Here is a 25,745-nt window from a genome sequence, read left to right as displayed (position 1 = left end):
GAGAGGTTGAGGAGAATGATGACCAAGAAAAGGGAAGCAAGTTCTAGCTCAAGTCTCAGTGGAAGAGCAGTAACATGTGGACAGTTTTAAAAGGAATATTAATAGAAAGAAGAAAAGAAACAGCAACAGTGATAATAATAATACCTGTTTATATTGGGGGGGGGGGGGCAGCATGCTTGGCCGGGTCCCTTTGTGTGGCAGGTCTGGGGTTCCGGTTCGCTGCGACCCCGCTTGGGACAAGCGGTTTCAGACAATGTGTGTGCATGTGTGTGTGTCTGTGTGTGTGTGTGTTTATATGGAGAAACAGTAGACTGGAAGTGGCCTTCAGTCTGGCAGTCTGGCACACTAGTGCTGCCTTGTTGCTGTGGATGCCTTGTGTGGCAGACTGTAAGCCCTTGTGTTGAGCAGGAGGGGAAGCAGCAGGCTGTGACGCACAGGCTCCACAGCAGACCACCACCAATGTTCCATATTCACATTTGCAGAGAGACAAGCATCATTTCACACTGTGGGTCATGCCAAATGGACAGTAGGGGACTTTGGCTGTAAACCCAACTCTGTGCACCTCAGATGGGTCTGCCCTTTTCTGTCTGATATATCTGTGGGTTTCTGCCATCTTCATCACATTGGATTAGCAGACTGTAACTCAAAGGGTTTGCTCCAATGTCAAACAAAAATGTTGAGTTTTTGATTATGAAATGTTGTGTGATTTGAATAGTCTCGCTCAATAGTCTTGAAGCGCCCAGAACAGCTTTACATTTAAATGACAGCTGAGACGTCCCCAGGAAAACCCTGTAGAGACTCACTGGAGTAAGGTACATTCTGCAAATTAACTTTGTTTTGTTCCTGAGTATATAGGGAGGTGCACACAGGAAAGAATAACACGTAAAAAAAAAAAAAAAAAAAACATTTATTGCAATAGCTTTGCAGGATGATCTAGTAATCTTTTTGGAAACTCTTAAAGAACATGAAGTATGATTAATGAGAGTTTTCTGTCATATGTCAGATTATGGCCTTAAATGCTCGTCTTCAAAATGCTAATTCTTCCAGAAATCTGCCTCCACCTTTAAGACATCAGATATCAAAGGATGGCATTTGCCCAAACCGAGAAAAAATTTCTGCTATCACAGCATATCACAGGCAGCAATGAGGAAAGTGACATCTTTTCTTGCCATCGCTGATTACCAATGATGATCTCTGGAGAGATATTCAAGAATTACCATGCCACTTAATAACCTTCTGAAATGAGTTTGCCACCTGCACAAAGATAAAAATCCATTGCAAGAAAAGAGTCAAAATTTTTCATGTATCACCCACTGTACTGTTAGGCTACAGTAGCAGAAAACCATGCTGGGCTAATCACCTGTGGGATCAGAACAAGACAAGTTCCAGTAGACATAGTCGCCAAAACTGCTTGACTGAAGAACGGAAAAATGTTGCCTGATCTGTTAAATCTGTTTCTGTTGCAACATGCTGATGTCATGGTGTAGAAACTGGCATGGGAGAATCCATGGAGTCATTATGCCTGGTGTCAACAGCACAGACTGGTGGTGGCAGCGTAATGTCACAAAATTAGTTTTTATACTAACTGAACATCTTTTGAATGATGTAATGATCTGCAAAGTGCCCACCCTAAGATAATGGATTAGCTTTGCAATCAGGAAGAATGGAATATTAAGGGAGCATGTGAATCTGGTTCCAGAAAATCTGCAGAAACTGTACAAAGCTATCAAACTAGCGTGGACCAAGAACTCTGTGGAATGTGTTCCATAAATTGCTGCTGAATGCTTACTGCTCTAGAGGAAAAAGTCTGACCCAGTACTAGCTGGTGTACCTAGTAAAAAATGCCCGGTAAGTGTCATGGACACATTATGCTAGGGGGCTTTAGAAAGCTACTAATCTTTACGTAGGTGAAGGAAATCAATTCTGTCAAGGAAAATTGAGAAATCAAATTAAAGTTTTTCCTTTGTCTGAGGCAACTGTGAGAGAGAGTAATGTCAGGATCCTCATGGGAAGCATCATTATCAAATTTAATGGTAATCATATGTTTCTGCTGAGGATAGTGCAAAAGGGAAATACTGTATTCCCTAGTGAAAGAATTTTTAATTACTGCAGTTATATAATTAAGCAGAAGTTCAGACTCTCCATTAAAAAAACTCAAACATGTACAATGGGCTAACACTGTTAATGCGTTAACACTGCGTCACACATTAAATTTGATCATGTTTTTAACCTCATCCATACCCACCCACATCCCCAGGACTGTCTTTTCTACTTCTCTCAAAACACTTCTTGCAGAGAGCTAGCAAGTTTCTCAAGTAAAACTGAACAAAACAGGAAACAGAAAGCAGTTTTTAGCTTTGCTTTTAGTACAAACATCATGCAATATTTTCACAGTTACTTAGATATATGGTATATTTACATATATTTGCATGTCCTAAAGCAGCAGAACTGCAACATAAATTTAAAATGAACTATTTCTGAGATGCATTATTCTGTTAAGAACACTAATTTAAATGTATATTTGGGGGGGCAGAATAGGATAGCTTGTATTTATAGTATTCACATTTATTAAAATATAACATTGATCATGTAAAACAAAAAAGGAAAACCACGGTGATTATAAACCTTTATTGCTAAAGGTTTTGCAGCTTGTTTTGACATTTATTTACCATTTTTATTTTAGCTAGCTAACTACCACATTAGCTAGCAAACAGGTAACGCAGAATGAGTTGTCAGCTGTTAAAACTGAAAAATTCAGACAACATGTATAATGGAAACTCACATTTAGCCACCTATAGAACATAGCAAAATTAATCGAGGAACCAATCTCTGTAAGTTCAAGAAGCCATAAATTTAACTCGGAATCATGTAACTGTGATATTACAATACACTTTTTAACGTTTTTATATGAAAAACTAGGCAGATACTTCAATCAGTCAAAAATAATGGAGCAATGCAGATGTTTCCAGATTGTAACATTGCCAGCAGTATGAATCTGCTGACTGAACAGACAGATTTGTCTTTCTGAGTTTGATTCTCACACACTGTACTGTATACCCATCCTACGGACTGCAGGTGGCTGATGTATATTGAAATTTGCTTTTTTTTTTCCCAGTCTTCTCCTTATAGCGGACAAAACCTTGGGGACATTTATAGCTTCTGCATTTACATTAAACTAATGGTATCCTCCAAACCAACTTATAAAGTAAGTTATAGCATAACGTACAATGATTTACCCATCTATTCAGTTGAGTAATTTTTTTTCTGAAGCAATTTTAGAGTAAGCACCTCGCTCAGGGGTATTACAGGAGGTTCAATGCAAGTGTGAATACTTTGAGTGCAAGGCAGCACTTCTGCCCACTTCTACCCTGTGGCAAGGCAGCAGGAATTAGCATCAGAAAACTGCAGATGTAGATGTATCGTATCACCATTTCAGCTTCCTACAATCATTTCTGAATTGCTTCAAAAATGTTAAGAATTACATACAACTAATTTCAAAACTTATAAAAGTTATCACAGTATAAAGTTTGGCATCCTCCAGTATTCGGAAAATGTAGAGAGCGGAAATCAAATGCTTGACTGCGTTACCGAAACACATTTTAAACCAGTGTAACTCCACGGCTACCTGTAAATGCGTTCTGAAAATTTGAAGTCCAGCAACAATTTAGTAATTAGAGCTTTTGTGGTTTGACATATAACAGCAAGAAATCATGACAATAAAATATGCATTAAATGGCATACTGGTTTTAAAATTGGCAAGAGCTGCTTCGCATGATATTGTATTATAATAATCACAACTATTTCATCAGTTAAAATAGAGCGAATTCTAGCAATTCATTATGATGGACAGACATTGATATAAGCGGAAACCCTGTAGTATAAATAGTATTTCTACTTCTATCTTGATGTTTTTGACAACATAATCCTTATAGCACTCCCATCTATGACTTCTTCAACAGGGACAATTTTTTGGCACCATTGACTGTTTCACCCGTAGGTAAAAGATTGGTTAAAAAAACCATTATATCATAGCAAGTAAAAAAAAATCCTTACAATCCATCTTCAGTGTCCATGCACATGTAAACCCAAAAACCAAAAAATGGAAGATGTGCTACAAGGCAGGGTTAAATTGTGGTAAGACCGTGGACTCTTGTGTGTTTAAGCTACTAAATTTGAAACTAAACATAAAATGTAATGAAATCTTAGGAACATAGAACAATGTTCTGAATTACTACATATCAGTGTACACCACTAATATACACTGAATATGACTACGAAGAGAAGGGGCTCATGAATGTTCTGTATTGATACCATCATTACGACAACAGTGTAATCAACACCAAGACATATTTTCGTCTAACATATTTCTCTATTATTCTTTTGATTTCCAGTACATCATATACATGTAAATTCAATTTAATGATCTTATTTATATAAATGTCAAAACTTCCTAGATTTTTACTTCTTTGTACATATTATTCTAATATAGTTTTCTTACATCTCTGACACCTTTCACCTTTTATAAACATAGGAGTTTATATAATTTTTCCTCTTAAGCATTGCTGTTTTTCACTGTCCTTGGGTACATTATTGGAATAAATACATTGAGTCTAATATTCTTCCAGTAACACTTTTCTTCACCCCACAAAACATATCAACTTTTGAAAATGAAAATAACAAACTGAAATTATTTACTTTAATTGAGGCTGGGATGTTGATAGTTTCAGGACACCAAATAAATATTTCTTGCAGACTTCCTATTTCTTCTGCTGACTGGTGAAGAGACAACCCAACCGCTAAAGCAGGCTTTACAGCAGTTCGTTGTTGGCAGTTTGCCCAGAAATCTGTTTTTTCTTTCCAGTACAATATTAATTATATATACCTGGAGAGACAGTACACCATAAGGCTGTGTTCGTTGTTAGGAATTACTTGTACTACTTGCAATGAGTATCAGCTGCACACGCTTGATAAAAGACCACCAATTTCATTGCAGTGGTTTTAATGTCTCATTTCAGAGACTTTATTTTGAAAGCTATTTCTTGCATCGATCTTATACTTCCTAAAACTATCTCTTTTTGTTCATCTTACTGTTGCAGCTAAATACATACATTTGGACTTTCAAAGAGTAAAGAGAGTAAATCAGGATTTTTTTTATGATTAATCACTAGTAATCGTATTGAATTTGACTCAGTAAAAATTAGTATTTTAAAGAATTGGGAAAAAGAGACAAAAATAATTCACTCTCAATAGGATGGTTTAATAGCGTATTTGAATGCAAGATGTAAATGGGACTGGCACCTGCTGTGTGTCATATACCTGTGAGTGTCATTTTACAGCATATTTCACTGGAATATTTCTCGACCACTGGCTTTCCAACCTGGAGCTGGTGGACCTCTCTATCCGCTAGCTTTCGTTGTGTCTCAGTTTTTAACGACCTTAATAAAACACAACTCACGTAATAGAGTCCACATTAGCGGAAGACTAATTTTGCAGCTGTGTTTATCACGTTATTCAAAGAATAGGTGGTATTTTTAAAAGATTAGCAAATGCATTTCTTAATTTTAATAAATATTTTCTTATTTTTTTCCTTTGACATCAATATTCATTATCTGAAGGAATAACTACCTATGAATTATTCTGACACTTGCAACAACAATGTTAACAGGGAATTAACTAATGTGATTAAAATCCTTTTCTATACACAATGTAAAAGGTTACAGAAATGTGACTAAGGATAATAACTGATCCGAAATTATCCTTTATGTATGGATAATTTCGGATCAGTTATTATCCTTAGTCACATTTCTATGGACCACAGAAGAAAACCGGGAGAACCACAGTGGAACACAGGATTAGCAAAGTACCACCACTCTTCTAACCTGCCTTTCCAAACACACATTTACATTTATCCATTTAGCAGATGCTTTTCTCCAAAGCGACATACATCTCAGCGAACACAATTTGTGCATTACAGACACTTTCATTTAAAGGCTGACTTCTTCATTAATGTCTCCAGTTTAGTATAGTGGACGCTGACTGGTTCGGCTAACAGCTAAGTTGTAGCAAATCGATTAAAACCAAATGGCACAAAAAGTGCAAACATGAGGGTGGAAAGAAATGTTCTAGATCAGTCAAAATCTTTATCCACAAAAATCCTCTTCACCATCATCTCAACAGACGATTCAAGCACACTTTTTTGCTAATAATATGGAAATTATCAGAAGATGTTCATCTTATGTCAATGAAATGAATGAGGAGATTTGAAGACCAGCGGTTTGGCTGGTCACAGTTCAAGTCACATTATCTAAAATGTTGAGGGTTCGATCTGAAGTTAAGTTCTAGGGTCACAGTAAGGGTTTAAGCTTAGGGGTTAGGACTATGGTTTAGAGTTAGGGGTTAGGGCAAGAGTTTAGGTTTAAAGGTTAGGACCGGGGTTCAGTGTTCAGGGCTAGGAGTTACGATTAGGGGTTAGGACTAGGGTTTAGGGTTAGGGTTTAGGGGCTAGGCTTAGGTTTTGTTTAGAATAACAGCAAATATAAACTGTGCCAATAACAAGCTAAGGATTTTTGTAACAATGAAGGGAGTGATGTTGATCCCAGCCGTAATTAAAGAGAATAAATTCATTTCAATTAGATATACTCACCACTGTCAGTAACAGCAAAACATTTAAATCAAAAGATTTTTGATTTTTTTTGCGTAAAACAAATACTTAAAAATAATAATTACATTGATAATTATTATGAATAACATAAATGATCTAACATTTAGATACATGCACGAGTGTTAACACTAAATAACATTAAATTGTGTGTCACTGTGCAAGAAATCACAGTCATAATATATTCTCAGTTTTAAATAAAAATCATTTAAAAACATATTAAAAATGAACCTTGTAATTACAGAACATCCCACTAATAACAACTGCAATAACAACAACAATGTGGAGATACTCAAGAGGTACAATCGTGTAATGAATAACTGTAAAGCACTCGGATTTAAACAATACAAAAAAACAAGGGTTACTTTTACTGCTGATGTGTTTAACATAAATGTTCAGATGAATTGTTGTTGTTATTCTGGTTGTTATTAATCTTTTGCCCTTTTTAATACAGCTACACTATTCTTCTTCGGTTTCCTTTGACTTCGGTCCAGCTTCCTGCTTCTCCTCCGCACCTCTACACTGGCGTTGTCTTCCTGTTCAGGGTGTTGGTGTTGGAGCTCTCCCTGTCTCCTTTGCCCAGCCGATCCAGGGTGCTCATCCCCCTGTCTCGTTCCATGGTGGAGGACAACAGGGGAGGGGGCTGAGATGAAGGGGGAGTGGAAGTTGAGGTATTGAGAGGGGCGTTGCCGCTGGAAGAATTCTGGACTGATAAGGGGTTGTTGGATTTGGAAAGGGAAGGCAAAGTGCCCCCTAGAAGCACCCCTCCCCCACTGCTACCGCCCTCTTTTGGGAAACAATTATGTAACTGATATAAAGTGGCCCGATCTACTGTCCCATACATTGGCGGTGCCCCCAGGGTCCCTAAACCAGCCAGTTTGGGATCCCTGGACAGGGTATACATGGAGATGTCACCCCCCAGCGGAGAGTGGGAGTGGGAGTGAGGGTTCGGCAGGGTCGAGACTGACATGGCCCCCGGCGGTCCTTGAGAGAGCAGTGCCGACGGAGTCAGGCCAAAATTCTTGCTCCCTCCTCCGACAGGGGAGGGGTCACGGGAGCGGGAAGGGTCGGTGGAGCGGGAGCTGGATCGGGAGCGGTGGCGGAAGCGGTAGCTGGGCAGCCGCAGCATGGCGTGGGTGGTGCTCTTGAAGAGGTCAGTGCGCGAGCGGCAACGCAGCTCCTTGTTCTTCTCGATGTAGATGTTAACCGCCAGCACGCCAACCATCTCCGCCAAGATGAAGGACAGGCCCCCAAAGTAGAAGGACCAGCCGTAGGAGTAGTGCCACTTCTTGTCCTCATCCTTCTTCGGCGAGATGTCACTCAGAGCCGCGGAGATGTAAACTATCACCCCGATAATGTTGCTGAGGCCTTGTTGGGTGTAGGCATTGAGTGAAAGAGCATGTGGGGAGAGGAAAAAGGGTCAAACAAGGGAAGAGTTTAGGAGAAAAATTTAGTCAGCTTAACCCTCACGTTGTGATTTGGTCATATTTGATCATTTACAAGTTTTATGCATCATAAAAATGGTTCCTTTCATCTGATTGCCATAAAGCTCCATGAGTTCCTCCACACCACGTATCTGAACACATAACATTAATGATCAGCACTTTCACTGAATTTTTAGCTCTTTTATTCACGTTATACATCTGTGGCGTGTGTGTATGCTCACATCTGAGTGTAGGAAATGAATGGGTGAGACTATAATAAAGAGGAAAGAGTGTCCACACACACACACACACACACACACACACACACACACAAACAAACACAGCATGTCACAAGCGTCCTCTGCACTACATACCTGCAGCTACGAAGAGAATGCCGGCCCCCAAAATGATGTTCCTCTTGCTCTTGTAGAAGCGGCTGGCAGCAACACAAACGCCACCCAACAGAAGAAGTATGGCACTGAGGATGGGGAAGATGCTGGACGCTCGCACCACCCCTGCAGGAACACAGTGATAGATTGTCTTCCCAGTCCATTTACTTCTTTTAAACATTGAAATGCTCCACTTTTCTATCTGTCAGCAGAGCGCCTTTCCAAACTTCTGCTGTATTATAGCAATAAATGTCTAACCGTCATCTGAAAGACATAGGTATGCCAATAATGATGGTATTCTTTTTCTTTTTATTAATTTATTAATAACATTATACAAGCAGAGACATCATCCTGAGAAATTGCAAATATGTTCATATACATACAGCAAGGGCTAAAGGTCAAAGGGACACACTATGTCACAGGTACAATCCCAGGGGTGTCCAGAAATCCCAGAATGCCTCTGAACTGCCATGTACATCAAATGTTAACTTTTCAGTTGGAAGAAACTTAAATGCTTTAGTCGTCCACATATTTACAGAGATCAGATCAAGTGTCAATCATAACAATGAAATACAGTGTCCTTGCCAGGTATGTAAGAGTAATTACAAGTAAATTATGGCAAGTCAGATGTATAAATTGGGTGGCAGAGTGGCACAGTGAGTAGCACTGCTGTCTCACAGCACCTGGGTGGTGCGAGAGGACGTGGGTTTGCTCCCCTCAGTCTGTGTGGAGTCTGCATGTTCTCCCCATGTCTGTGTGGGTTTCCTTTGGGTGCTCTGGTTTCCTCCCACAGTCCAAAGACATGCTGTTCAGGTTCCCCCATAGTGTGTGAGTGACAGAGAGTGTGTGTGTGTTCCACTGATGTATGGATGACTGACCCATTGTAAGTAGTGTATCTAGCAGTGTAAGTCACCTTGGTGAATAAGGTGTGTGAGTTGATAACACTATATAGAGTTCGTTGGAAGTCGCTTTGGAGAAAAGCGTCTGCTAAATAAATGTAAATTCTTTGATTTGCCTAAACATGTTTGACTGCCTTGTACGTGTTAAGAATTCCACATGCCATTTGGACAAACCCTGCCTCCCCTTCTCTTACGGAGAAGGTATTCGGCCCCATCATGGTCGTAATCGGCGTCTTCTGGGAAATGGTTGATTTGAGAGCACACTCCTCTTTTCAGACCTGAAAGAAAGCAAAAAAAAAGGGCATTAAAATCAATTCAGGCGACACCGGTCTCTTGATACTGAAGAGTGACACAGCTCAAAAAACTTCAACTATGACTACATTTTTCCAGCTGTGAAGATTTTTTAGATAAAAATTAAAATATTGATACACCAAATTTAAATACATACAGGCGGTCCCCGATTTACGATGGGGTTACGTTCCATGAAACTCATCATAAGTGGAAAATATCGTTAGTCGAAAATGCATTAATATACCTAATACACACCTCTCGTGACAGTCGGGGGACCAGCTGTACTTTCTCTTTTTTGAAACAAAATAATTGCATTTTAATATGCTGCATACAAACTGAGTGAAAATGAGCTTTAAGGCAGCCTGTGTAAACTGCTTCTGCATCCTTCAGCTTGGTGCTAGAATCACATGTGATATCTGTTTACTTGATATTACTTAATAAAAAAATGCTTTTACTAACAAACTCGCCATTTTTATAAACTGATATGGATGATTGACAGGGTACATGCTTTTTTCTTTAATTTTCACCAGAACTGACTGTTAAACTTGTGCAATAATCCCGTGGTGTCACATGAACAAAACAAAAGCAAATAAAAAGTGTAAAAATCAAACATTTAATAACACACGGAACCTGTGGCAATGTGCAAAATTAACCACTAACATCTCAAAGGCAAAACACATTAGGCAAGTAGATGAGTACAAACAGAAAAGAGTCTTAGATGTTATTCTACAGTGGTAATATATCTATTCAGAAATCAAGTTCTCCAAACTAACAGGTGGGCCAATTTCATAAAAATGTGTAGTCAACAAGGTTGAGGCTAGCCACATGATTATGTTTTACATATTTTTGAATTACCCTACCAGCATGTCATTTAAAGACTATTTTTTCATTTTTTATTGGTTTGTCATTTATGCCGTAGAATTACAAGATGGATAAAATATCAATCGGTAATGCAAAGTACATATGCAAAATAAAATATAAGCAAAATTTGATTTTTTTATATGAGGTGAAATACCATTGTGAATTCAGTATTACTAATACATATGCTAAATAAATAAATAAATAAATAAATAAAGACATTGTGTATATATTTCATGTCAATCAAGGTCCAAAAAAAGTGTATTTAGCTACTTTTTGGAAGTGGAAAAAAAAAATTGTTGCCCACCCCTAGTACCTGAATACTTAATTTAATAAATCTGTAATATTTGCTTGTTATTTAAAGCTGTTATCTGCAATTGTTGCCTAGGGCAACAGGTACATTTGGGCAAGACAGCTGATATATATCTGTCTGAATATGTGTTAAAAAGGCTTATAATGGTAGTATAGAACTGTTAACTGAATTATTTAAATTGGATTAAATCTCATTTTAATAATTGAATGATTAGTAATGGGAACAGTAATGACACACCAGTCAAGGGGAATGAGGTTTAAAACACAACAAACCCAAATGTTAACATAATTGAGACACACAGACAAAGAGAGACAAAACTACTCAGCCCTGTCCTGAGGGGAGAGCAGTATGGACGCTGGTGGATGGATGGGTAAACGGTGCAGGATGAGCAGATGGAATGGTTTCCAGGGATGTCCATAGAAATGCTAGTTAAAAAAACAGGTGAGCATTAAAAAAGACATGTGCAAATCAGTGTGCTATTGCCTTTCTTCCAACAGGGCTCATTCATTAAATTTCTAGTTTTTTATTGTTTAACATGCATAACATGTAGAAAGTATCAAACAGCACAAATAGTTTGCAAGTGATATTATACATTTGAAAAGTAACATAAAGTATGACTTCACATAAGTTATTACTGGACTCTTTATACCATTTGGTTTTTATCACTTCCTGACACACGTCTTTTAATATCATCCCCTTTAAATTGTCATCATTGCTTGGATTACAAATTATATTTACAAATATTTTCCTATCATTTACATGTTTATCTGACACTTTTCTCCAACACAACTTACAGTGTTAAGGTTACAATTATTTACCCATTTATACAGTTGGGTTATTTTGCTGGATTAATTTAGGATAAGTACCTTGTTCAAGGGTACTACAGCCAGAGGTGAGGTTCAAACCAGCCACCTTTGGGTATAAAGGGAGGAGTTTGAACCACTACGCTACTGGCTGTTCTATCAGTAGTTCCATGGGGAACTCATGTTCTAACACTTAATTTTCAGAGCCAAAATAAGCTGCTTCCCTTGCAGATATTTTAAAGAAAATTCAAAACTGAAATAGCTTTGTTTGTTCTGTTCCCAACTGAGGAAGATATGGAAGATAAGGGCTTTGTCTTTGAAACTCTGCCTCTAGGCCATCATCCTCGAGTGTAACATTTATATTTTTAAAATCAGTTTAATGGTACCTTGATTAAAAAACTATCAATTCTTTCAGAAACATGGAAATTTCAGGGTGATTCCAAACTTTTGAACCCTGCTGTATATTCCTGAGGCTTTAATCCAAAGCGACTTCTGATGTCAAGATACTTACCCCTTTATACATGTGGTTAATTTTACCTGGAGCAATTCAGGTAAGTACCTTCCTCAAAGGTATCACTGCAGCAGTGGGATTCGAACCTAGGTCCAACGCATCCTTATAATAATTAACTATAAATATGTCACTATTAACTCAGTTATTTAAATCATACTGCAGCATTCACCACTGGGATGTCCCGAGCACACAACTCATGGAAACAGTCTACGGAACATCTCCTCAGTAGGACGCGCTGGACAACTAGACCCACAGCTCAGTCCAAACCCCAAAGAGAGGGTGCTGAGATTCCCCAGCCTGTCCTTATGTGCACGCACCGCAGATCCCTGAAGCCAAAGATGATCCTGTACAGCAGCAAAGCACCTATAAACTTGTGTAACCGCACCCTCTGTGGGGTCCAGGCCTATTCCTGCCCCATAGGGTGAGGTTCATTGTCACACAGATGACAATATGACAGTCTTACAACATGAATGTCTTTACACTTTTTTACATAAAGCCTTAATCTTGCAATCTAATCAAGATCATCAAGTGAAAGACAGAGGAAGTGATCTTGCGAACATTATTTCTTTACATTATTAGCATTCGTGGGTCATCAAAACTTCTCTCTCATGGTAAATGTTGCCTCTCACCCTATATGTCTGGAAGAGGCTCTGCGTATCCCTATACTGGCCTAGCAGGCATTCATAATAAATGAAAGACTGAAAACACAACATGTGAAGACAAGCCTGAAATGACACTTTCCTTCCCAGCTATTATAAAATAAATTGGTCTTATATAAATATTACAAAATACATAGGTGGTACTGTCATGAAAAAAATGTCCTGCATTTTGGTGTTTTCATTAATTTTATGTGACATATTTTTCATCCAGGAACCAATTATTATTTTTCCTAAATAATTCCAAGGCAATTCAGCTGTCAAAATGGCAATTTACCTAACAGGACGAACGAAATAACCCCATTACGTGAGGAACGGGAGCAAAATTTAAAACACAGCCTATCAGCAAGGAAAAAATAACTAAAGCATGAGCAACTACTGAGTACTCTGTGTAACAAGTCCAGGCCTTTTTGCTAAAAATATTTAATAGCCAATATTATTTAATGGCAGATTTACTCAGATAAGAGAGGAAATGATGATGGATTCAAAGTGACTCCTGACCTTCCAGGCAGCATATCCTCCAGAGGCCAGAGTGTGTGAGGGCCCCGGGATCCTTCTTGTCCTTGTTCTGGGGGTCATCCTGGGAGGAGTTGGCAGTGCTGTTACAGATGAAGGCCCGAGCGTAGAGCCAGTAGTCTGTGCCAATCGCCACCGTCATCAATCCAAAGGCTGCGAACGCCCCCACGGTGGTGAGAAGGATCTGGATCCCCTTCTCACACCACACCATGGCTTCTCGAAAGGGGGCAAAACAAAGAAGAGCAGAATCGGAAGGGGCTCGGAGAACAGGACGAAGACACCAATTTGTGTGCTGCTGTGTGGGGGAGCGCAACATGATGGCTGGGAGGGTGAACGGAGATGTAAAATTTGCATAAATGGAGGGAAAGTGACAGCAAAGGTGGCAATCAAGAACCATTCACTGCTACATGAATTAAAGGCATTTAATGAACAGAGTGAGTCATACATACATATATTTACCACAAGAAATACACACCTACAGGGGATTTATGCAGTATTTGCATATGGAGCACAGAGGGCTAGAATTCACACCATGGCCTTCGCCCACAGCTCAAATCCGCGCGTCATGTTTGTTTCCCACACTGAGGCATGACGCCAACGCCCTCGACCCGAACGATCGCACCTGCCCTGAATTAGAGCACCAGGGTATAAAAGAAGCTGAGCCTGCACACCTGGTTGTGGAACCTCTTTGGAACGACCGCTGCTCCTGCGAAGAGACAGAACGCTCACCTACCTCGTCGTACTTCCTCGCCCCTCGTCGTCTCTTGTGCCTGGCTTTCCACGTCTCTGTCCCCTGACCTCGGCTTTGCTCCGTCGACCGTGACTCCAGTCTTGTCCCCAGAACAATGTTCGCTCCTCGATTGACCTTCGCCCATCCACCACTACTGTTCTGATTTGCTCCCTTTGGTGTTCTAAATAAAAGTTCCCGCAGTTGGATCCACCTATTCCCCGTCTCCTGGTCTCGCCCATGACAAGAACACTAGGGAAGGGCATAACATCTCTTTCTAACGGAGTGTGTGAAAGTGAAGCACATGGACCAACGGTGCACAATTCAGGGCCTTGGAAATCACTCACATTTTTTCACTTACTTGATGCTTTTCTCCAAAGCGACTTCAAATGTTAAGTTACTTACAGTTATTTACCCTTTTACGCAGATGTCATTTTACTGGAGAAATGTAGGGTGAGTATCTTGCTGAAGGGTACTGCAATTGGAGGTGGGATTTGAACCAAAAGCAGGAGCTCTAACCAGCACGCCACCAAATGCCTCAAAGACAATATCATAATATCATGAAAGGCAATAACTTTAATTTTTGCATTAATTTTTTGGTCTGGGGACCAATTATTTTCCCGTAAGAAATAACAGGAATCCTAACACAACAGAAATTCACCTAATGGGGTGACTTCACTACTGCAGTGAAATTTGTGCGAGCTGTGAATGTGAGTAATCGATGTAATTTGCTCAAGGGTATAACAGCAGGCTCTCTGTGTTATTAAGTTTGTATCAATTGTAAATATAAAAAAATTACAGTAGCCAGAGGATGATGAATATTGGACATGTTCATGGGATAAATCAGCCGGCAAATGAAATTCAAATACATGATTACAAAGATAAATTTTTCCATCACCAATTTAAAACAGGTTTTAATATTTTTTTTAAGATTAATGAGTAATGAAATAAAAACACACACACACACACACACACACACACATCTTCAGAACCGCTTGTCCCATACGGGGTCACGGGGAACCGGAGCCTACCCGGAAACACAGGGCGTAAGGCCGGAGGGGGAGGGGACACACCCAGGACAGGACGCCAGTCCATCGCAAGGCACCCCAAGCGGGACTCGAACCCCAGACCCACCGGAGAGCAGGACTGTGGTCCAACCCACTGCGCCACCGCACCCCCGAAATAAAAACAAGTAATAATAATAAATAAATAACAACGATGAAAACTATACAAAAGTATTTTTGTTTATTATAGCTTTATCTGAGGTTTTCACAGAACCTAACAGTCAAATAAGTTCAGGGACAGCTGTTTTACTGAGCTTTTAGTGACTGTGCTATAGTGACAAAACTGATTTATTATATAAATGATTTAGGAACAGACTTGCTAGCATGTGGTGGTGTTATCTCTTTGTGGCAAAGTAACAAAGAACCTTACAATGGTTTGCACGTTTCTATAAACATAAAGACAGAGCCAAAACAGTGCTGCTATCATGCTGATAATGTAATTTTTAAATTGCAATTACTGCAAATCTAATTAATGCAAATTAAAAGCAAATGTACTTTTTGCTCATGGAAGTGGATCTGACCTTTAAAAAACTGCATTGTCTACAAAGAATTCTTGAAGCATTGCACTCCAAGAGTATAGGGAGTAGCACTTAATCAATTACACCTACCTGTCTGCGGAAAGAAGCGGACACATAATAGAAAGGAGGAAGCTTTATAAGTCACATCGCGCACAAAGCAAATATTTTTTACACTGTATTAATCTAGAAGATGCTTTTCTCCAAAGCAACTTCCAATGAACTCTATGTAGTGTTATCAGCCCACACACCTTATTCATCAAGGTGACTTATACTGCTAGATACACTACTTACACTGGGTCACTCATGCACTCTTTGTGAACCTGAACAGAATGTGTTTGGACTGTGGGAGGAAACCAGAGCACCCAGACAGAACATGCAAACTGCACAGAGAGCAAGCAGGGGTTGAACCCATGTCCTCTCATTCCACCCAGGCACTCGGAGACAGCAGCACTACTCACTGTGCCACATCGCATAACTGTTGCACTTCAACTTGCAAGCACAGTTCAGACCACAAACACAATTCGGACAATTCGGAAGCCCGTATGTAATTCCATTCATTACTGAAAGTTGCTTACCATGCCAAAATCAATAAAAGCTGAATAGCTGATATGTCCATTCACTTTCTAATGGGTTATGTTATCTAACAAACTAAGACAAAGCTATAATAAATAAAAAAAAACTGAATCTAAGACAGAATAGACATGCCAGCGTGACACCCTGCTCACACATTCACACATTTTTCTTATTGCATATGCTTAACTTCAAAACTACATTAAAAATATTTTAAATGACAAAATAATGTTTAATCTCTATCACTTCAAATTCAATGCAGCTGATTGATTCATCACATAAACATGCCCGATATTTAACTTGATCATCTACAGAATCAATAATAGCTTAATAAAGTAGAGATACCGCGATTTATTTATGGTTAAACTTCTGTAAATATTTTGGACACAGCTATAGAAAACTAAAATTCTTTATAAGTCTTTATAGCAACTATGGTACAGTATAGTTTTTTATTAAATTTGAGCTCAATTAAAATGATGAAAAATGTTAAAATGACTAAAAGTAAAATGACATTCTCTCCACCAACCCCTGCTCAATGAATATTGAAAATGAAAATTAATGACTCATCCCATAAACATGTAAGGCATTTCTGCGCTTGTTTTTGATCACCAAATTTTAGAACAGCAGACAAGAGCTGTAAAAACTGTAAACTCCGTTGGAGGCACATGGAATTAATGCAGTCCTGTTGAGCTCCATGAAGCAGCCCCCGCAACCATCACCACCACAAAGAGCACAGTTTCTATTCTGAGTACGTTTTGCTGCCAACTAAGGGTGACAAGCAGAAATGCAAGTCATTTTTACTAGAAAACCATGTAGAAATAAAAATGCAATAAAAAAGGTAGTGGAAAATTTATATAATCATTGAAAATTCTTAACTGGAAAATTCCTTAGACGAGGTACCAGCGTGTAGACTTCCCTACACACACACACACACACACACACACACTCACACACACACACATTTTCAGAACCGCTTGTCCCATACGGGGTGGCGGGGAACTGGAGCCTACCCGGTAACACAGGGCGTAAGACCGGAGGGGGAGGGGACACACCCAGGACAGGACACCAGTCCGTCGCAAGGCACCCCAAGCGGGACTTGAATCCCAGACCCACCGGAGAGCAGGACTGTGGTCCAACCCACTGCGCCACCGCACCCCCAACTTCCCTCCATTTATTCACAAATTATATAAAAAGGCTAAGATATAGTTGTAATAAATAAAACAAAAAACTCTCGAACACCTCCATCTATCAATAAATTGTCAATAACAGCTGGCTGAATAATGAGCTGTAACGGTCCAGAACTTATCTGGAAAGCACTGCGCATGAAGTAGGGTACACCTGGGTCAGCATGGGAGCATATCACAGTGTAACACTTTATCATTTTATTGACTTACTCCATTAACTTCTTAACTTATCAGCTACATTAAAATTCAAAACCCACTCAAACTGCTAAAAAAAAAAATATGCCATATACTTCACAGTCCTGACTGCTGACGAATTCATCGCATGAGCATGTGCAAAGTTCATCTGCTTCTGGCCATTGTCAGCAATATTTATTATCTACCCATTAAATGAAGCATTATAAATAGATTTCCCTTGATTCATTTTCAGGTAAGGTTCTATAAAAATCTTGACTACAGCTGTAATAAAATACTTCACAACACATTTTAACATTTTTATTAAGTTCAGACTTCAATAAAACTGATTTCTAAAAATATATTTTTCCAGAAGCTTTTCAGTGCCGACTGTTGACCGACTCATTCCATAAACATGTGCAACGTTCACCTTCTCGCCATTGATCCCCAACACTGACAAACACACACACAGACACACACACACACACCCACACACACTGTGGGCATCTCTCCCTTTTATTCTGTTTGAATGCGCTTTACTGTCAACTGACAGCTTGGAGTAGAAACAAGCACGAGAGATGGGCAGATGGACAATCTTTGTTAAATAAGCACTTAAAAAACCATAGAGATGTTCAAACATTTCACACACACACATTTTCTGAACTGCTTGTCCCATGCAAGGTCGCAGGGAGCCGTAGCCTAACCCGGCAACACAGGGCGTAAGGCCGGAGGGGGAGGGGACACACCCAGGACGGGACGCCAGTCTGCTGCAAAGCACCCCAAGCGGGACTCGAACCCCAGACCCAATAGAGAGCAGGACCCGGTCCAACCCACTGCACCACCGTGCCCCCCTCAAACATTTCATTATATTGTATTATGAGCATCACAGTAGTGCCATGGGTAGTGCTGATGGCTCACAGCCCCTCTGCTGTGGGTTCAAACATAAGCCTGAACCCAGGTCAGTTTGCACAGTATTTGCATGTTTTTCCGATGTTCATATGGGTCCCTCCCCCGAGTCCAAAGAAGTGTTTCAGGTGAACTGGTGACTCTAAACGGCCCTTAGCGTGTGTGTGTGTGCGTGTGTGTGTGTGTGCGCGAGTAAATAACAATGCCAGCCTGAGGCCAGTTGAACATATTTGACACAATGGGGCCCCAAGCGTAGGTCACCACCTCCAGCTTTGGGACAAGGAAATTCTGTTGTTTTTTGCTTTTTTTTAATATAAATATAGATATCGTTCTGTTTTTATACAACGTCCTAGCACATATTCCCGATAGCTAATTTGGAATAATCATGTCCAGGAGGCCCCACCAAAACGGTCCAAATTGGACCCTGTGATTTAAGGCCGGCTCCGAGGCATAAATACATTTGTCTGGCAACATTAAATATTATTACTTAAAAAAAAAAATACATCTCTTAAGCACTTCCACACAGTTCTGCACCTCAGTGGGGTTCACTGACCTGGAAACAAACCAATTTTTCACATCAAATATGTGTCTCACCCTATTCACTGAAGAAGATGTGGTTTCACTATCTGCATTTTCAATGCGACAAAAACGGCTTTTTATTAGCAGCAGCCTGACATTTTTATCTTTAAATTGGATTTACATGTCAACATTATAATCTTGTGTGCTCTGTTTCTATGTTTAAGCTGAATTCATTGGTATTCTCTGGTCCTACTGTATATTAAGGCTGATAAGAGACTGTTTCAATTATTTAGCATACTGTCACATCATTTTATATCTGAGTGAAGTGACAGTTAAAATACACATTAAATAATGAAGGAGGTGAAAGCATAAAGAAAGGATTTGTTTTTTAATAATAACGCAGCAAACATTTGTTTTAAAAGCTGTTACTGTGTAATTTCTGAATCATTAATTGAATATTATTAACTTGAATTTAGCCGAGCCTTTGTGCAAAGCAGTTTACAAGGGTAGATACAGTACATTAAAATACCAACAATGATCTATCCATTTATGCAGTACAGCAATGTCTCACACACACACACACACACACACACACACACACACATATACACACACACTGTTGGCAATTTTTACATTCACCAGTTCTAAAATCTATGTGTTTAAACAATGAGAAGAAACCTGAGCACCCGAAGGAGACCCGCGCAAGCATGGGAGAACAATGCAAATGATGCACAGAGAAAACCGCATTTGAACCCATGTCCGAACACACAACCCACTGCCGCCACCCACCCAAATGCTCATTAAAGAGATCTTCGGGAAGTACTCAGAGACAGTTAAAGCTCAGGCTTTGTTGGCAAAATGGAAAGACTGTGAGCCTGGTGGAAAGGCGAGACATCCTGAAGGAGATGAAGCCATTGTGACATGACTTGTGCAGCATGAAATTGAATTTTTAAATCCCAGCACTCGGATTCAAAGTAATAAAAACTGTTAGACCTGCACTGTTACCCGGCGTGCGTATTCCCCATTCTGGTCTTGCAGATACATAACGAAAGGCTCAGTGATGGTTCCCACATAACATTAGTGGTTTGTTTATTAACTATGCTAAGAAGAAAAAAATATATATAGTAAATGTGCTGCAGTAGTGCTGAGTGCTCCTTCATCAATCCACAGCTAAAGCGAAGGTACATTAATGTATTGTCATAGTATTGTCTATCTGTTATGTGAACTGTTGTGTATTATATCAATTGGAATTCAAAAAATGAACTAAAATACTGTCAGAATTTTTTTATATTACAGATATTAGCTCTTCTTTCCAACTTATGCCTTAATGTTTTAGCAAATTATTTATAGTAAAAGTGTGCTGTTTTGCTCAGTCCCATTTCTTTTACAAATGAAAAAATACTTGGGGTGTCATTTTAAAGTATATTAAGATTATAAATTCTCATCCTCAACTTTTATGTCATTCAGCAATTTAAATTCCTTCACAAATACAGGTTCCACAAGTGGAAATGGATCATATTTTGCTGGAAGTGTAGCTGTGCACAATATGTGTTTCAAAATTTAAAAAGTCTGCATGAACAATAAGTCGTACTACTACTGCATAGTAATATTACTTTAACACCAAAGAGGTGACTATTTACTCCCAAATGCACAAGTCCAGATTGTTTTAATAACAGTGCAAAAAAAATAATCCAATATCAGGGAGAACATGTAAACTACAAATATTACACAAATGGCCAGCAATAAGCAACATCGGTGTTCCTACCCATGGAAAATGGACGTCGTGAGTGAACTTGGAAAATGATCATACCTGTGGGCTTTTTTGTCTTAGACGCCTGAGAGCAAAAAAGTGACTGTCAAGCCTTTTCATGTCAGCCGCTTTTAAGATTACGGCACGTATACCTTGACACCGCAGAAACTGCTGTATTTTTAGGTCAGTTGTCATAGTGCGAAAAAGGCTCATGCTGTGATATCTCTACGCTGATTATTTTGTTTGTCGAAAAGAGGACAAACTTACCTCCTTTTTCCATTTAAAGAAATTACCAATCGATGTAAAATTTTACACTGTTCACCTAATGTGAACTAAGCATTTTAACAATAAGGGTTTTTCACTTTATTCCTTACCATCAAATTACTGCACAGCATTTCTAGCTTGCTTTAATTGTTAGTAAGAGGTAAACACTACAACTATGTTATTCATATTAAATTTCCAGACAGTGATATGATCCAAACAGCATAAAATTATATGTCCATCACAGTTTTTACCTGGCGGCGCGTTTTTCCCCTTTCCCTCAATTTTTGCTGCTTTCTTTTCCTGGTCAGTGAAAAATGCGCCGTCTCCTCTGTCCAAACTGCATCCATCGACTGTCTTCCCTCTTTCTCTCCTTGTCTGTTTCTCCCAGGTTTAGGCTGGATGGCTATGAATTAGTTTGCTTCCCTTTATTTCTTGTTTTAGTATCTATTTTTTTCCACTTTCTTCAGTTAACTTGACATTTCAAGACAAGACTCATAGTTGTGTTCCTGGAAGAGAATTTAAAACGTTATTTAGGTTTAAAACAGAAGAGTGTTGTACTTTACACAGCATGAATTAGTACCTAAAGCAGTCCATAAATAATAGTTAATTACTAAGGTCAGAAAACATATATAGAGACACAGGCGCTGCAAAATGAAAGAACAAAGTGTGTGATATTGCGTTGCTATGGCAATAGCAAATTCAAAAGTCCATCAGAATGGAAGTGGTGCAGAAAGGAGAAAATGTGGCATAAATTAATGACAGTGAGAAAAAATTGTGCATTTAAAATCTGGTATTTCAGGACAGCAGGTAGTGTAGTGGTTAGAAGACCTGGGTTTGAATCCCACCTCTCTTGACCAAGGTACATACCCTGAATTACTTACACACACACACACCCACACACACACACACACACACACACACACACAGAAACTGCTTGTCCCAAGGGGGGTTGTGGCGAGCCAGAGCCTAACCCAGCAACACAAGGCACAAGCCTGGAGGGGGGAGGGGACACACCCAGGACAGGGGTCCAGTCCATCGCAAGGCACCCCAAGCAGGACTCAAATCCCAGACCCACCAGAGAGCAAGCACAGCTCAATCCTGCTGCACCACCGTGCCACCACGCCCCCCTTACCTTGAATTAAAATAGTAAAAATTACCCAGGTGTATAAAAAGCCAAATAACTGTAATTCAGAATGGCCAAAAGTGTCAGCTAAATGTTCAAAAATGTCTTGAACAAAAATTCTGCAAAAGACACAAGCTCTCTGACCATCTCAGCAGCAATATTTAGAAGCGGTGGCATTTTGTGCCTTTATTTAAATCTTTAAAGGTTATTTGTGTTCTTGGCAGTGGCAAATGGTCAGCGTGTAAACGCATATGTTTAGAATACACAGAATGAATGGATTGAAGGGACACTGACATCAAGTCCGACTCAAAGCACCGCTTGCATGATTTCCAAGGCAAGGGAGGAACGTAAGTTGTCTGCCAGTGCCTTGCTCCGTGCATGTCTCAGAGTGCAAAAACATGGGAAAAAACACGCAAACTCCACACACCTTCTGCTGGACTTAGCTTGGCTTTGGAGCTGTGAGGCACCGGCTTAACCCACCGTGTTTCCTATCATATATTGTATAGACGACAATTATTTTTAATTTTTAACAGAAAACATGCATGTAGGAAATGAAGATTTCAGCTTCCAGTCTCCTTTGGGAAATTCTGCAGCTTTTTGCACTGGATTTCTTGTACAAACTGCACAAAAATGCTACACTTTCGAGCAATCTCGCAGGAGATTAAAAGCAAACCCATTTCCAAGTTATGCACACGTTACAAACACGTCCCAACATGCTCTTACAAAATAAAGGGAAAAATGAAATCTCCCAAATGTGACATCACAAATATTTTGTCACGAGACCTCCCGATGCCCTAATGTAGTCCCACAGCTCATGTCTGAGGGTCACTACACAGCTACTAACAAGGCTATAATTGGAGGGCTTAAATGAAGTAGTAAATATTAATTTCAGTTTATTTTTTTAAAGTGCTCTTGTCGGCAGAGAGAAACCAAGAATTTAAGCAGCAGATGAAGCAGGATATTCAGAGAAACTGTGATTATATTTATAAAAGCCGTAATTATGTATGGCTGAGTTGGTCAAGGAGACTGACAGCTGAGGAAAGGAAAACAAAAACACCCAGGCACAATGAAAGGGAGAAAAATAAACCTCTAGGGGTCTAAGAGCCAGTGGCTGCCCACCCCTCCTGGGCATCCTCTTGTCATTACGGTGGACCTGTGTGGAAATTTCTGTAGCTAAAAGTCCAGTCCACCAAGCAGCACAGAACTAGAGTCAATGGAGACAGAAGTTGTGGTCCAGGCCCAGGTGGCAGTTCATGGGGGGCAGAGAGTGGTGGTCCCCTCACCGCTTCAGGTGGCATCCACAGAGCTTTCCTACACTTATATTAGTGAAAAGATTATAATAAACATGACTGTACAATTATGCCGTTTGAGAGAGGCCCGGGTGTTAATAAACCTGGCAGAGAACGGCAGTGATTCATATTTTGACAGATGAAAGCAGCGTTTCTGGGGGGTTACTCTTCTTTGGCACCTGAGCCGCTCACTTTACAGTTACACTCAGTTTACGCAACGCCTTGTGCCCGGACACCTTACTCGTTCATAAACACAGATGTGGCATGGTGAACATGCATGGTAAACAGTGACACACACAGCTTCACGCGTACAAACACACGCGCGCGGACAAACACACGGACAGCGTGCCGGCGCCGCCGCATGCGGAACGGTACACTGCCGAACATGGACGCCTTCAGGGTACAATACCATATTTCCACACCATGCTTAGAGCAGCATTTTACTTTAAAACACATCCCACTTTTGGGGCGGCATAAAGCCCGCATTGTGTGAACCACCGCTAAAAGGAATAATATAATTTCTAATAATAAAAAACGATACACATTCATTTCACGCATTCGGATTTGCATATGCTGCCTCTCATCATCATCATGTTTACTGCTGGACACACACGTGCAAATATATCTATCATAGATTCTATGGCTTCTGTGTCACTGCGAAAAAATGAGCACTGAAATTTGTTTATACATGAAAACCATGCCATTATGTGTGTTTTCTTTCATGTAAAAAAGCGCCCATAGCGGAATCACATCGGGGGTACAAATATCCGGAGAGCCACAGAGAATATATAATATGCGGTGAAAAATAAAATAGCCATAATACTGTATCATCATGATCATGTGCTAAATAATGGTAATAAAGCAGAGACTGGCAAGCAAACGGGTGTTTGTTATATGTTTCTTACCTCGGAAGGATAGTCTTTGCCGTTAGTGCACTTGGTCGACGGACGGAGGGAAAAAAGAGAGAAAACGACGCGGGGCGGCGGAGGGGGGGGGGGGGGTGGGAACGGGGACCGCGAAACCCGGAGCGGAGATCGGAGGGGTGCGGAACACCGGGAATCTAACGGGCAGCGCGACATAAATAATTCACGAGCAGCGATCGTTGCATTAAGTCGGATATTTTATGAAGCGAAACCATTCGTCTCGCTAATTGCCCATTTGTGTGCGCGCGCTGCGGAAAAATGTGGCTTCCCTCGCGCTCGGTGCGCGAGTCCCCAGCGCGCGCCAACCCCGTGTCGGCACATCGTCGCATCCCGCATATGATCAGGACATGCGAGACCCCCTCCTTCGGCCCCTGCCACAAATATTAACCTTATCTTATAGCTGTCGTCGTAGGTGGGCGCGAGCCGCCTTCGCTTAACATAAATCGTCCGCATTTTTCACGTGTGTTGCGCTCAGTCACAGTGTTCACATTTTTCTGTATTGCTGATTGTTTATTGTTGTGCGTCCCCGGGTGAGCTAGTTGTCTGATGCTGATACTGTATGGAAGAATGAGGATGTAATTCAATATGTAAAAAATATTTTGTCTCGGCACTGTCTCCCGCTTTTTTCTTCAATCAATGGATTTTTGGATTTTCTACATATGAAATTTAACACTATGCTGCCCAAGCTCTGCAGAGGTACTGGAAACCAAATAGCTGATTTTTTTATGCCCTTAGAATCGTGTACATCTAAAAAAGATTTTAACAACAAAGATTGCACATTCACGCATATATTGCATGAACACAAATATTCATATCTGAACTGATGCGGATACAGTTACGTAGATCAGTTTTGAAGGAGAATAGTCCGCGTAGTTGCAGTGATTGCTGGCGCTACTGTGCGCAATCATCTTCGTAATCATATGACCTTTTTTTTTTTTTTTTTTTTTTTTTTTTTAGTTTGCAGAATACCAACGATAATAAGTCACGGAAATTGAACAAAGCTGACAAGCAAACAGTTGGGGGGGAATTGGTTTATTTTAAACCAAAGCGAAAAAAAGATCTTCCTTTGAACATGACTGAAAAACTGCGTGATGAATATGCATGAAGACATAAGGCCGCTGAAAAGAATGTTGCGGCACGTGAGAGCTGTGCAATAGGCGCTGTGCGCAAATGAGAAGGTAAGCTGTCACGTGGAGAGCCACAGCAAGTTCCTGCTCAAAATTCAAGGTGGGTATCAGAGCCCCCCCGCCGCCTCCATTCAAGAAGAAAGCAGAGGATCCGCAGTGGGGAGGGAGGGGGGTGATGCACAGTGACAGCTCTCTCATGCAGTAACACGCTATTAGTGTTTATGGCTCTGTGCGTCTCTCGCTCTCTCTCTCTCTAACACACACACACACACACACACACACACGCAAAACG

At 40.1% G+C, this 25,745-nt stretch overlaps 1 protein-coding gene across 4 annotated transcripts; it reads right to left on the bottom strand.

Annotated features, from left to right (window-relative positions):
- Positions 1-6,823: 6,823 nt before the first annotated feature.
- Positions 6,824-25,076, bottom strand: LOC108931757 (voltage-dependent calcium channel gamma-4 subunit-like). 4 transcript variants are annotated; one of them, XM_018747756.2, is made up of 6 exons: positions 24,309-25,076; positions 21,243-21,497; positions 13,304-13,534; positions 9,565-9,648; positions 8,457-8,597; positions 6,824-8,026 (listed from the first exon to the last, which is right to left on the bottom strand). In XM_018747756.2, the coding sequence occupies exons 3-6, from the start codon at positions 13,527-13,529 to the stop codon at positions 7,176-7,178; spliced, it is 1,302 nt and encodes a 433-aa protein (XP_018603272.1). In that variant the 5' UTR covers positions 13,530-13,534; positions 21,243-21,497; positions 24,309-25,076; the 3' UTR covers positions 6,824-7,175. The 4 variants fall into 4 exon arrangements, with proteins under 4 accessions (XP_018603272.1, XP_018603270.2, XP_018603271.1 ...); XM_018747755.2 differs by having other exon boundaries at positions 6,886-8,026; positions 13,304-13,531; positions 24,309-25,074; XM_018747757.2 differs by lacking the exon at positions 24,309-25,076 and adding an exon at positions 21,837-21,874 and having other exon boundaries at positions 6,886-8,026; positions 13,304-13,531.
- Between the last annotated feature and the right edge of the window lie 669 nt (positions 25,077-25,745).

This window comes from Scleropages formosus, chromosome 23 (genome assembly GCF_900964775.1).
Source record: "Scleropages formosus chromosome 23, fSclFor1.1, whole genome shotgun sequence".
Taxonomy (NCBI): domain Eukaryota; kingdom Metazoa; phylum Chordata; class Actinopteri; order Osteoglossiformes; family Osteoglossidae; genus Scleropages; species Scleropages formosus.
Note: the sequence above shows the minus strand (reverse complement) of the source record. Positions and strands in the feature narration are given on the sequence as shown.

Excerpts from the sequence above, each read along its gene's own strand:
- LOC108931757 (XM_018747754.2), bottom strand. The coding sequence starts at position 13,715 with ATGGTTCTTGATTGCCACCTTTGCTGTCACTTTCCCTCCATTTATGCA. Across the intron at positions 9,649-13,303 it reads GAGGATATGCTGCCTGGAAG|GTCTGAAAAGAGGAGTGTGC; the intron begins GTCAGGAGTCAC and ends GCTTTCTTTCAG. Across the intron at positions 8,598-9,564 it reads TGGGGCCGAATACCTTCTCC|GGGTGGTGCGAGCGTCCAGC; the intron begins GTAAGAGAAGGG and ends GTGTTCCTGCAG.